The sequence below is a fragment of the Oreochromis aureus genome, linkage group 14 (genome assembly GCF_013358895.1).
Source record: "Oreochromis aureus strain Israel breed Guangdong linkage group 14, ZZ_aureus, whole genome shotgun sequence".
NCBI lineage: Eukaryota > Metazoa > Chordata > Actinopteri > Cichliformes > Cichlidae > Oreochromis > Oreochromis aureus.
In genome coordinates, this window is record NC_052955.1 from 22,340,910 (window position 1) to 22,355,691 (window position 14,782).

The 14,782-nt window shown below is 38.1% G+C and overlaps 1 protein-coding gene across 1 annotated transcript; it reads left to right on the plus strand.

Annotated features, from left to right (window-relative positions):
* The first annotated feature begins 1,036 nt into the window (after positions 1 to 1,036).
* On the plus strand, positions 1,037 to 3,925 carry zgc:162730 (uncharacterized protein LOC564559 homolog). Its single transcript, XM_031743150.2, has 2 exons — positions 1,037 to 1,171; positions 1,663 to 3,925. Exons 1-2 carry the CDS (start codon positions 1,139 to 1,141, stop codon positions 2,842 to 2,844), a joined length of 1,215 nt encoding a protein of 404 aa, XP_031599010.1. The 5' UTR covers positions 1,037 to 1,138; the 3' UTR covers positions 2,845 to 3,925.
* Positions 3,926 to 14,782: the final 10,857 nt, after the last annotated feature.

Here is a 14,782-nt window from a genome sequence, read left to right on the forward strand (position 1 = left end):
GTGTTAATGTAACATGTTTTTTTATGCCTGTGAGAAAGACAGAAAAACATAGCTAACACAATACTCACTGTGGAAAGAAAAAATGGTTATACACTAATAACAATATGCTTCTGGTAATTACTTTGTCAGTTTTGTTTGTCAAGTTTATGTGTCAGCTTCATTTCCATTGTGGGCCATCCAAAGTGGGGCATGTGTGCAAACCTTGCATTAAAACAGCTTCAAAAACGTGTGGCTACACATGACGTGAAGGAGTTATTCATCAGACTCTACCACCAATAAGAGACCACTATTGGTTTCTTTCATATGTAATCAATGCTTCTATTGTCTGTGTTCTGGTAATGGTTAGACTCTGCTGGGGCTCTGGTGCACAGCAGAAACCAGACCACAGATGGGGAAATGTAGCTGCATGTATTCTGGTAAACAAGAAAGTACAGTAATGTATATGTAATGTAATGTAAGCGAAAGATATAATGTAGAGGTGACATGGGATGTGATCAGAGATGATTGATGGCACTTCCAGAAAGTTGGGCATTAGTCATATATGAGTATATGCCTGCATGTTTACTACTATATATTAACTACCACAGAGTTTACTACAGAACAGATGCGCCTGTACTTTGAGATGAAAGGAGTCAGTGTATTCATCTTAAATAAACAGCCTTCTTTGCCACTTTACATTTGAGCGCTTTGGGTTTTAAAAAATATCACAGAGTTTGTGCGGTTAAAATCATTCACACTAATTGGTACAGAATAAGAGCAAAAACAGAAAAACAAGTGTGCGTGTGTGCTCTAGGTTTGGAGTGGGTATGAGATCTATGTAAATAGCCCCCCTTGCTTTCGTATGCCTACAAAATTGACACATTTCACACAACTAGTTAAAAATACACTTTTTTTCTTTCTTCGCTTCCTCTCTCTCTCGCTTCTACCGTTTAGGTACCGCCCATGTCTTAGCTCATATGAAACTTGAGGCACCAGCAGCGTCATCCCGGAAGGGGGAATGGAAACTCCTCCCACTATAGGAGGGGCCTTTAAATATCGTTTTAAAAAGGAGAGACTGGACCATTAACTTTTAAGACTGGACATATATCCAACAGTCAACTGGAGTTGAGACCTGAGTCCTTATCTTGTTGCCAAAAGGATGTCCGAAATGCTCGACGATATCTTCGCAAAGGTGAGTCAAACTACTTCAGTGTTTTGTTTTTGTTTTGAAAAGCGCTTTTTGTAGTTGGCGGATGGCGCTCTGACTGCTTATACAAAGTAACTGGTGTTTATTTCTGCTCATTTTATTGCTGTGCCAAACGGTGTTTTGATGCGAACACCTTTTGAAATGACAGACGGCCTCCTCACTTTGTGATTTAAGACATAATGAGATGACTTAGACGGTCAGCTGCTCAGTTGGTTGTGTGCCCCAGTTTAATCTTCCTGTATCAGCAAAGTAATGGAAAATCACAAACTATGATTTTATTCATTTAGATTATTTCAGTTAATCTCAATTTAATTTGGCTACATTATTGTTATTGTTGTTGTTATTATTTGTTTGTCATTTTTCTAACCAAATATCCTAAATAAAGCTTTATAGAACGACTTTGAAAATGTTCAGCATTTCATTAATTTTAGACATATATTGTTTTGGATTCTAACAGTCTCCTCTGTCTGTTACAGAACTTGATCAATCTGGCCTTGAACGAAGGGGGCAGCCATCGGTCTGCCTCCTTTTTCACCCCTTCCCCTCCTGGCTCTCTGAGCCTCAACATGAGCACTGAGCATGTTAATAATGACGACAATGGCAGCTCTCTCTGGCCAACCATCTGGGGCCCGGCCCCCGTCTCCACACAGAAACAGCTCCCTTTCCGTCCCGATCGCTCCATGAGTCTAACCGAATCCAGCAGCAGCCTTCTCTCTTCGTTTGGACAGCTGAAGAACTCGGAGCTGTTTCCCTCAGGCCCTACTGCTACTACTGTGCCTCCCCCACCAGGCTTCCCTCCCTCATCTACTGTTTCTGCCCAGACCCAACCAATGGTGTCCTCTAACCGTTACAAAACTGAGCTGTGCCGTGGCTTCCAGGAGACTGGCAGCTGCAAGTACGGCAGCAAGTGCCAGTTTGCCCATGGTGAGGCAGAACTAAGAGGACTGTACCGCCACCCAAAGTACAAGACAGAGCCCTGCAGAACCTTCTATAACTTTGGCTACTGCCCCTATGGTTCACGCTGCCACTTCATCCATGAGGAGAAAATCAGCGATGCTCCGTTAATGTCTACCAAATTCCAGCGGCAGCAAACTACCACAACACCCAGTGTTCACAATCCACGGCACCAGCTCCGCCAGAGTGTCAGCTTCGCTGGGTTTCTGGGCTCTTCTCGCAGCTCTTCCCCTCCATCATTCCCCTCGGTCTTCAATGATCCTAACCACGGTTTCAGCCGTGCTCCCTCTGTTTCTCCACCTCCTACTGACCTTCTCTCCCCAGTGTTTGACTCTGTGCAGCGTGAGGCAGCAGCATTCCCGTTTGGCAGCCAGCAAACCCGTATGAGCGCTGGAGACATCCATAACATTCCTCTCATCTTGGAGCCACAGGTCTCACGTTGTGTGTGTGGTCATGGAAATAATTTCAGTAGCAACAACACCAGTGTCTTCACCAACGTGAAGGAAGGGCAGCACCAGGACAGCAGTATGCTGTTTCCAGCTGCTGGAACATTCGTAAAGCCTTCACTGCAGCGTTTCTCCTCTGAGGACTCCCTGGAGGAGTCCTACAGCAGCAGCAGTTCCAGTGGAACCGAGTCTCCGACCTTTGATGGCTCAGCCACCAAGAGGCTTACTGTGTTTGAACGCCTATCCCTGTCTGACTAAATGGATCCAAAGGGAAATAACAAAAGATAAATGACTTTTTAACTTTTCTGTATATCTGGACTTTTCACAACCAGAACTGTTCAGAACAAGTCGACAATAACACTTAAAGTTCTTAATTTATGTTTGTAAAGTTGAGCTCATCTTAGACAAACTACACATACTGAGATGATTTAAGTACCCAAATGTTATCAATCTATTTTTATACTTAACACATAATATGTAGCTTATAAGACCTTTATATGCGGTCTTCCGTCAAAATTAACTCATCTGCAGGTCTTGACATTACCAGTGAATACTCTGGTTGGTAGTGATCAAAATAGCTTTGGTGATAATCAGTGTGATTCCTGTGCCTTGAATATTTTCCCTACCTAATAGGCTATTTATGCTCTGTGCCACAAACAGTATGTGTGATTCAGTAGCCTTTACCAGTGAGACCTGACATGTGTCTGTGATATGCACTTTACAGCTAATTCTAAAGGGAGAACCTGTCAAATCTCTCAGTAGCATTCAACCAAAGCTTCGTTCTTCACTCTGTCTGTGTGTGGACGTGTGTGCGCATGTGTGCCTTGTACAGAATATGCATGTGAGAGTGTATGTGTGTGTCTGTCGTTTTGTAGACGTGGAAGCAAATACAACTTGCAGAATGCTCAAAGATCAAAGTGCTCTAATACAAATAAGGTATGTCAGTGAATTCAAATCTGAATATATGTATCCCGACACACTTAATAACATTTGATTCTGTAAAACATTCTGTAATATTTGCTACTTTGTAAATTGCACACTATCTTTTATTTCCCCCTTGTGTTTGACAGCCTGGTTCAGGGAACACCGCAGTATTCCTTTTGGTTATTGGTTACTTGTGTTGTTTAACTTAAACTGATATATTTATTATGATATTTATTTGCATTTAGAGAAAATTGTATTTTGTACTTTATTTATGGAGAAAAAACTAAACTGTTTGTGAAATCCAAATGTGAGAAAAAGCAAAGTAGAAAAGAGAATCTTATATTTTTGATTGCCTGAAAATAAGAAAAATACATTTTAAAAAAAATTTCTCAATAAAGAAATGATTGTACGCTGATGTTTTGGACTCGTGTTATTTACAGCTTACGCATTCAATCAGACTTGAATCTTGACATGTGGAGTTCAGAAACTTCCTGTAGTTACAGAAAGGAAGGACCGATCAAGGCTCAGTTCTGTTAAGTGTTTCAGTTAGACACATTGGAGCTGGGCTTCCCCTTAAATGGAAGCAACCATTATTAAAACACCACCACTTTGACTTCTACATGTGTTGGTAGGAAATCCTGTATTTTCAGTAGCACCAGATTTTAAGAAATGGAGGGAAATCTGCTGAACCTCTGAGCCAGAATCACAAATACTTTTTGAGGATTTTTTTCTACATTATTTGAAATGAGATCAAGATTTTGAATGTGTTTAAGCCTATACATGTTACACTTAAATATACATTCTGCTGCATTACAGCTAAATAATAACAAGTCTCCTGAATATGGAACCTTGACCTTTTGTCCTCCACTTTTTCTCTCCCGATTCTGTTTTGTGCCATACATCTTTGTTGTGTATACAGGCAGGTATTTAGATTACCTTGTTTATACACACTATCACACAGCTTTTTATTTCCAGGTAAAACCTACAATGTTTTGGCAGCTCTTTGCAGCAGTGCATTAAATTGAATGTTGGATATTAGGGTATTGTTTTTAGTGTAACTGTTCAAAGCAAATGGAGAATTGCTTTTTACATATCAAAAAAGCATTTATAGAAAACTGAGCAGTGGGAAATCTCATGGAAGAAAAAATATTATCTTTTTTCTGTCGTCACTGTTTCTGTAAGGCACATTTACGAGTTAAGGAGGCGTTTTTTAAAACACTCTGTTGCAATTTCCACATTACATTCCCCTTGAGACTGTTGCGCAAACTGCCCCCGGGCTCATACTGTCAAAGAAGTGTACGCTGTCTAGCAAGATTGGGATCTGGAATAACAAAAGTCCTGCTTACAGTAACACCCAGAATATCTGAGAACACACACAGAAGAGGCACTTGTGACGATGTGGGAGATAAGTGTGAAATAGTCTGACACATTAATATGTACTGTATAACGAGATTAGAACAATAAAAACAACAAATCATTGATGTATCTGATTATAGTTTTGCAGCTTGTTGAGATAAATATGATGTGGGAATTTTTCCCATTTGAGATCTTTTGAATCAGGATTTCCAAGAAATGTGGGAGGGTTCAATTCCCCCTCCAAGTTAAGAGCCTAAGAAATCGGTTCTTTTTTAGAGACACTTCTTCCTACTAACTCGTATTACTGGTAACACTGTCATTGCTCTCCATCTGCTTCCACAAAAATTCTGGTGAGGTTTGTTTGTGGTGACCATACATGCTTATCCCAGCCACAGGATTATATGATAGTGACACTCGAATGACTTGAAAAGCTATAATAAAAAGAGTTTAGGCAACTTGTTTGCTGTCTGTCTCCTACATACTACAAATAACCAAGATCATTTAGTAACCAGAGTTACATGTAACCACATCACGGTGTCATGTGGTTATATAGTGTCGATACACATGACACTCCCAATATTAACAGAGTGACAAATGCTTTGCTTGTGTTGACATTTCCTGAACAAAAATGAGTAAACTTCACATTTGCAAACTTCACTAATCTGAACAAAACACCGCAACCTTAGGAAATCATGAGTGAAAAAAGTATGGTATACCAATCCCTAAGATAGCTTTGCTATGATCCTAACTCACACCCTTTATGTTCAAACAATAAAACCAAATTTATGATTGAGGTTTCTTTTTTTTGTCAATATACTTCAGATTCTTTAAGGGCTGGATTTCAGACTCCGAGTGAACCTCATAGCCTTGTGCCTTCCAACTTTGTTCCCCTTTTGATCAATAGCAGGATGTGTTGCTATGGTGATGGACAATGACCACAAAGTGTAAACAGTAAGCCAAAAAAGCAGGAATGAGTGGGTGTTTGTGTGCTCACAACTTCACAGCCTGTTCTATAAGGCCAGACTGGTTAAAGTCCATTAAAGTGTTCTTATGAGACCAAATAATGAAGACGAAAAAACTGTTTAATTTATTATTAACATAATGTTCTGTGAAAATATATGAAAATATAGAAAAGCTGGCCATTGTGGTTAAGTAATTTCTATTATGGAACTTTAATGTAGCTCACATGTGCAGCGAAGTGTACTTTTCCTGGAAGCATTTTAAGTCATAGTAATTAATCTGTTTAATTATTTCTTCTGTGTTTGTTTAACTCTTCGTTTCACGATGTCTTTTAAGCCTGTTACAGTCATTTGAACTGCAACACACACACATGGCTAACATTACCACTGCTTTCTGTGAAATAGTTATTGATCAACCACGGCTGTTACTGTCAAAACTGACCTTACCCAAGTCATCTGATTCTGAGCACTATACACGTAAGGCACGTACGCATACATAGAGGAACACACAGACACACACACATACACACTGAAGTGAGGTCTATCAAAGCAATTGTATGCAATACAGTCTAAAGGTAAAACCATAACTGAGATAGTCTTATCCCAAGACACTTGAGCAATAGTTTCAAAAGGTCAAAACAGCCTTTCATTCTCATCATAAACACAAGCAGACTGATAGTAAAGTAAATGATACAAAAACTTGGTTCCAAAGGTATCACTCAGTATGAGCTTTATAAATCATTTTAAAAGTTAACTTGGTGAAACTTCAATTCAAGGTGAAACTCAGGGACTAAAGTTGGAAAACTAAAAGAGCTTGAATTTGCTTTTATTACATGTATTAAAGAGGCTCTTTCAGCAGCTTGTTTTCAACTTCATCCAGTTTGGGAGGAACTTTGCAACCTTTGGCAATCAAATCCTTTTGGCCAAGCTGTCTGGAAATAAAATGAAGTAAAATTTCTACCATCAAAATGTGCTAGTATGAGTCTCTGCATGTTTCAGTAAGTAAACTCAAGCAGAGTATGATTGTAATTTACTTATAGCTTTGCAAAAACGGTCTCTTCCCTCCCTGTCTGTCATAACATGCAGATTAAGCATTGTAGTTGAGTAATATTTCAACCTCAAGCCTTCGTCAACCATTCAGAGCGTGACGGAGTACGTTATGTAACTTCTACTTTACCAACGAGGTCACTAGAAAACACTGCCTTTTTTTCCTTCTTGGAAAAGATAAAGCCCGAAGGGGTTAACATGCATTAAAACACCTTAAAAACACTTATTTGATGTTTTTAAAGGCATTCGCCCTTAGAGTTTCCATCATTTAATCATTGAAGCAATAATATTGAAGCAACTGCAGTTCACCAGAAACTTACAGTAAAATAGCTGGTCTAACAAAATCTATATAGACAAGCTCACATTTTATTATCCTACTTGTATTGTTGAACGATATTTTAGTCCACTTTAATGCTATATTACTGCCCTCTACTGTTAAACATCCTGTGCTCACAGTGGTGCTGATCCTTGCACAGAAGCGTGAGGAGTCAACCTTGTTGAATCATCGCTATGATTCACTTTCACGTGCAATTAAAAGGGGGAGACCTGAAAAGATTAAACGGGAGACAAAACTGCAATAGTGCAATACTTAGTAGAAGTCATCTGGAACACCAAAGACTTGAAAAAGCACTGAAAAAAAGCATCTAGTGATTTCAAATGTAGTTAGTCGTATTCAGGAAGGTGCGTAAGCTGTTATGTCGATGATGTGCTTTTTAAAAATCACAGCCTGGCCCTTTACGTAGATGAATGCTGAGCACAACTAGCTTCACATATTATTAAAAACTCATTTTAATCTAAAGTTCAATATGCTGCCAATTTAAATAGCAGACAGTGATTACAAGACTTTATTTACAAAGACCTAATTACACTTTTATTTCCCTCAAGCATCACTGTCATTTGTCTGAAATACTAATGAGCTTTATTATGTTTTATCCAGCTCACCAAATCCATAACAAAGAAAATAATGAAGCTTTTATGTACTTAAAGACCACAACCAATTACTTGGTAAATTAATGTTCAAATTACAGATCCAGATGTGTGTGCCAAGAAAACAAAATATAGTATAGTTTATGAAGCATGGATGTGAAATTGTAGACAAAATGTATGTTCCCGGGCCTTGTGCATAGGAATTAATTTGCTCACATTGCATGTAAAATAAACATTCCTGCATATGTTACTTTCGGTAAATAATTCTAACAAATACAAACTCCATAGTTTGAAATTTAGCAAGAAGGGGAACTGGAGAAATTCAGAGAAATTAAGGTGAAATAGCAGCATCAGTATGTCAGATTTGGAGGCAAAGGAAGGAGGAAATATCTTAGTAGTGACATCACAGCAGTGCAGGAAGTGTTGTCCTTTTATAGCCCTGTTCTCTCTCACTGCTACATTCCTCCGCTAAAGACCTCAATCCACCCCTCCTCCTGCTCTCTACTCTTCTGTCTTCAATCCTTTGACGCAGACAGAGGGAACAGGGGGTGGAGACTGTAAGGGAAGCAGGGGGAGAGGAGTTGGTAAGGCAGAAAAATTCCCTGAACTCTCCCTTCACAGCCCTCACAGCCACTTCTCTTTTCCTTTCACTCCCCTCTTCCTCTCTCAAGTTTTACTTTCACCAGCCGGTTTGATTTAGCCCTAAAGGTGTCCAACATATTCAATTTACGATTTACAGGAAGAGCATTTATTTATTCATTTTTGAATGTGTCTTGAAAATCTCACTCAGTAAGGTCTCAAAGGAAAATTGACTGAATAGTGAAATTTAATGCAGAAATATCTGTGGATCCCTATCCCTTTTTTTGTCTAGTTTAGTTTTGTTCTTCTTACAGAAAATTTGAAAAACTTTAAATGTGGGGGGAAAAAAAGGCATTGCAACTGTAAGGAGCCAGGAGTGGTTAAAAAAATGGTTTTTCATCCAGCAAAAATACTTGTTGTGACCTAACCTATGTAACTTTTCTATTTCATAGAACGAGAAGTGAATCTAGATGAGTTTGTACAAACTGATCTGAAAAGCAGAAATGGCTACTTTGGGTTGTGTCACAAGAATGAAAACCCAGAATAACAACCTGGAAGGTGGCCATCTCCATGGATATGATTTATACAGAAGTTAAGCAGAACTGGTCCATCAAGTCATGAACAGTGCACAAATAAACCTTGCTTACACAAATCATTTCAGCTGACTTTGACACAAGCGTGCCTTTAGATGCAGGTATATTCACACTACTGATGTATTGGAAGTACATGAACTCTAGAAAGAGGTCATTTTGACCTATTGCTAGGTGTTTTCCAAGTAACGTGACATCATCATAGTCTGTCATGTATAATTTAACTTTTGTGGCTATAAATTATATGAAGTTTTTATAAGGTGTTATAGGTGCATAAATCCTAAAAACAGGTAATTGTAGTCTGTTGCTAGGAGGTTGCTAGGCGGTTGCTAGGGATCATGATAACGTCAAATTATCTGATGTAGATAAGAACCTTCAGGGGCCTAAGATTTCCTCATATGCCAAGTTTGGTTGAAGAACTCCTGATGAGTCTAGGAGGAGTTTGCAGACAAGGAAACAAACAACCACACTGAGACAGATATCTTTGAATATACATGTGTGTGTGTGTGTGTGTGTGTGTGTGTGTGTACATGTATAGACATCTTTGTGAGGACAGAAAATTGGCATGCCACTATACTTGTGGGGACCAACAGTCTGTTATGGGGATGAAATGCCTTTTCCCATGAGTTTGAAGGCATTTTTTTTAGGATCGTCATGGTTACAATAAGGTTATGGTTAGGTATAGACCAAGGGTTGGGGTTATGCATTCATTTCTGATTGTCAGGGTTAGAGTAAGTGGCTAGAGAAAGCATTATGTCAATTAGATGTCTTCGCTAAGATATGAAAACAAGTTTGAGTGTGTGTGTTTGTGTATCCTATCAGACAAAATCTTTGTCTCAATGAGTGTGTTTGTTGTTCTTCATATATGTATACATATAAAGAGTTTTCACTTCCCATTTTTCCACATTTCTTCGTCAGTCATGTGTGCTGCTCCTGGAATGCTTTTCCCCCTACCCCAGAGGACCAGCTGTCAGTTTGAGCATGATTTCAGGGCCCAGAATATGACGCACATGTGAGTAAGTGTAATAAATCTATTTTAGTTAGTTAGGTTTATATTCTTGTGTGAGAACGGTCAGCCTTTGTATAGACTCTGTAGCCTGGTCTGATCTGTTGCATCAGGGTGTTGGGCATAAGAAGAAAGTCCCTTCAGACAGTTTCACATCTGTTTGTGTTATTAAAACAGATCTTTCACAACAGGCCAGCCCATACATATTCTCTGCACGCTTCCTGTTCATGATCACACTCAGTATGTGCTTCTCCTTTTAGACTTCACACTTCCTGTTTTTATGTGCTTTCTTATTATGGTATGAAAAGAAATTATCACTGTGTCGGTGGGTTTATTAAGGACAGATGTGTGACCTGCACATGAGGATAAAAAGAGCTTTCTATGTGAAAGGCCAAATGACTTAACACTTTAAACACTGGCTGAAAAGAGGTCTACTTTGCTTTTATACTAGTTTATGTCACATGTGACTGATTTGTATTTGAATTAGTATGATAATTATACATTATAGGCTAAATCAGTTTACAAAACACGTTTGCAAAGTCTAGTAAGGCTAATAGTGACTTAAAAATGTCATGTATCTACCCAAACAGAGCAAAAGATGCACTTTTATCTCTAACCCAACAACAGTTCACAATAAATTCTGGTCTTTAAAGCTGGTGCCCCAAATAATAATCATCTTGAATTAAAACATAATTGTCTGACAGTCAAAACAATAGATATAGTGTCATTTTTATTTTTGTGGGTTTTCAACTAGTAAATATAATATAGAAGTATTTCAGCTTATGATTTTAGGTATCATCTTTCAAATAAAGAGGAGCAGAGACACAATCAGCTCAAATATAAAGATCATAAATCGAAGTTTTTTTATTTAACCATACCCCCAACAACTTTTGTAGCTATTGTTTTAAAATGGGTCCTGTCAAGGATATCATGTTACAGTCAGTTATAAATTCTTACTAACCTATTAGCATATACTGACATCATAACATTTGCTTTAAAAAATAAACTTTTATGTCAGACAAATAAAAGATACTATTGTTTTACAGCTTTATAAGATGAGATCTACTTTATTATACCAAATATGGGAAATTATGTGTTACAACAAGGCTAAACACAGCAAACACGTACATTAACACAGCTGTGGAACTTCTTTTGTCTGATCGTGTCTAAATAACATTTCAATTTAAATTATTTGGAGTGCACAGGAATGGGGAATACATTTCAATACAGTAGGTGTCTTCTAAAAGTGCTGTAAGTTCAAAGGTGTAATTCCTCCACTGTTACCTTCAGTGCCATGTGCCACCACATTGCAAAGCATTGGTAGCTGGTCTCCACCAGGGCTGGACTGGGACAAAATATCGGCCCGGGCATTTTGACTAGAGACCGGCCCACCAGGTATTATGGTAAAAACCATAAAGCCTTTGAATGAAAACAAACGTCGTTGTGACAGTGATGTACACTGTCTTGTTGGTATATATGTATCAATCTAGAACTTAACTTAAACCTACACCATCCTCCCTATTCTGGTATTCTAAACAGTACTTAGCCGAAACCCAAAGACTGCTTAGTTTACCTCCTGAACTTTCTACAACACATGGTGGAAACCTGAAATTAAGACAGAGAAGACTAGAGGTGAGACATGATCATTACTGAATATTAAAAATAATAAATGACAGATTTAGTGATATTTTCATAAACTATTTATTTACCACATCAATAAACAGCATGGCAGGGCAAAATATTTTTTCTAACATGGCAACCTTTAAAAAGTGAAAGGAGACAGAAAGAAAGGTGAGAAAGAATAAAACTTCCTCACTCAAAACTTACCATCAAAACTTAATTTTGATGGTATTTTACACAGTACTGGTACAGTATCTAGAAAATGTGGGAAAATACTGGCATCATATACAGTACTGACTTCTGAAGAAATTATGTTGGGACCCTGAAAAAATTACTATGTACAATAATGGATTTCTGTACATTTGACATCAGATGAATACTTTGGTTGTATGATTCAGATAATTATTTGTTAAAAGCTAGAAATTTTAAATGAGAATAAGAAAGAAACGTATTTTTTGTTCCCCCCTTTCCTGTTAATGCCCTACCTGCCCCCTGGCATAACTTTGCTAGACCCGCCCCTGCACAGTTACCAGCTGTCAGCTACTTAGAAAAGGATCCTGGTGTTATTTGTCTCTCAGAAACAGTTCATAACTTCCCTTCAACCCTTCATCCCTCCAGCAAACATCAGCTGATACTAGAAATTAATATTAAATAAATTCTAACAACAGCTCATCAAATTTAAAGGTGCTTCTGTTGTTTAGCGCGACCTCCGCTAGCTTGCTCTTTCTGACGCAGAGAGAAAAGCCGATCAGCTGATCAGCTGATCGGGACAAATCGCGTTGCTTTTCACCTCAACTTTAAAGTTCGACCTCCTCGGCTGTAATTGGTCCTGCCCAGAGTCGATCATGACCAACTGGCCAATACACCACTATTCATTTATACCGTTGAAAAAATAAAAGAAATAAAACCCCATCGGCCCATAAAAACGAAAAATCACGAGCGGCCCACCGGGCAAATGCCCGGTATGCCCGATGCCCAGTCCAGCTATGGTCTCCACCAAAGTGCAGAGAAGCTACCTAAACTCTAATCCCAGACAGGCTTACATCCTCACTGTGTACAAGCCTGGTTGCTGTGTCTTCTCTGAAAAAGAAAACCTCAAATCAAATGTGCTTGACTCCCTGATATAACTCGCAAATGTGTACCTTGAAGCAGATAACTCATAGGATGGGGAGGAAATGGTGTCAGTAATTTAGAAAACCTTCATTTACCCTGGAAAAATACTTTTTTTGTGGTACATTTACCCTCCTTAAAGCAAGGACTTCTTACTATTCGTTGATTTTCAGCTCTGTAGCCAGGTTGAGAAAGAATCAGGGCTCTATTGAACCCAGCCTTTAACGTTCACAAATAAAAATTTCACCATTAGAGAGAAAAATCATTCAAAATCATCCCATTGGCATGTCATTATGTGCAGCAACTATAAATATTATTACTACTGTATAGACCAATGTTCAACCTTTCTTTTATCTCAAAATTTCTTAAAAGGGTAGCTGTAAAATAATTAATTAACTATCTGCAGAGGAATGGTTTGTTTGAAGAATTTCAGTCAAAATTCATCACCGTAAAGAAAGTGCACAAGTGAAGGTTAAAAAATGATCTTTTATGGCCTCAGACAGTAGTCTCATCTCTATGTGTTTGCTGTTAAACTTCACACGATATTTTAGTACAGGAATTAGAACAAGGCACTTGAGCATGACATGAGACACAGAATAACAAACAAACAGCACTGTGGTGCAGTGGTTTGAATCATACCTATTTAACAGAGTCCAATTTGTTCATGTAAAAAGGGGAGTCTTCTTCACACACTAACATTAATCATAAAGTTCCACAAGGCTCTCTGGTGGGACCAATTTTATTTACATTATCCATACTTTCCTTAATATTACAAGGTCTGGGATACATTTTCATTGCTATGCAAATGATGCCCAGCTTTGTTTATCTATGAGGCTAGATGACACACACCGACTAATTACCAATTATGAAATGAAATAAAGACATGGAAGACTACTAATTTTCTATTTCTATATTAAGATAAAACTGAGGTGACTCTGTTTAATCTGCACTGGTCACTCCACTTTATTGTTATTGATATTTATATTTAAAAGTGCAATACTGTAATTTTCTGCTGCTCATTCCTGTGCAATATCCCATCTGCCCCCCCCCCCCGTCATATTTCTTTTCAAGATTTTCTTATTTAATTACTAGTGTACATATATTTATATTTATAGATACATATATATTTAGTCATCTTTTCTCTTTTACCACGTCTCTCTAATATTTTGCTCTTTACTATTTTTCGATTTATTTTTTTATTATTTTATTTTATTTTATTATATTTTCTTCTACTGTACCATGCTGCTGAGTGACTGCTGCTCGTCAAACACATTTCATTGCAATGTTGACCCTGTGCTAACTTGCATATGACAAATAAAACTGAAAACTGAAAACTGACTGTCCCAAAAAAATCTTAGAAATGTGGTGTCGAACAAGATACTTACTCAGGGTGGCATTATCTTGGCAAATATGTAGAACTGCTTTGTTAAATATCTCTAAAATTAGAAACATCCTGTGTCAAAGTAATGTTCGTGATCTCAAACTAGTTCGTGTTTTTATTACTTCTAGGTAAACTGTTGTAATTAATTATCAGGTTGCTCTAAAAACTCCCTGAAAACCTTTCAGTTGATCGAGAATGCTACAGCAAGAATACTGACAGGGACCAGAGAGAGAGACCATATTTCTATTATATTAGATTCTCTTTATTGGCTCCCTGTTAATTGTAAAATCAACTTTCTCTAAAATTACCTTTCTCTTCATATACAAGGCCTCGAATAATCAGGGCCTTATCTTATAGTACCACATCACCCCAGTAGTGCTTTGCCCCCCCCCCCCGCTGGGGTTTCCCAAAGTACACTGAGCATTTCTTCTTCACTCACCTCTTTTCACACTTTCTGTGTATTAAATCATTAGCTATTATTGCACTCTGGCTCTCTTCCACAGTCTGTCTTTTTTTACTGTCTCCCCCCTCTGACTCCCAATGAGTCATGTAGGATGGCTGCTTCTGTCTGCGGTTTCTTCCTCTTAAGAGTTTGGCCTTCCAAGAATCACCAAGTGTTTGCTAACGGGGGTCATCTAATTGTTGGAGTCTTTTCTCTATTGTAGGTCCTTTATCTTACATTCATTACATTCATTAT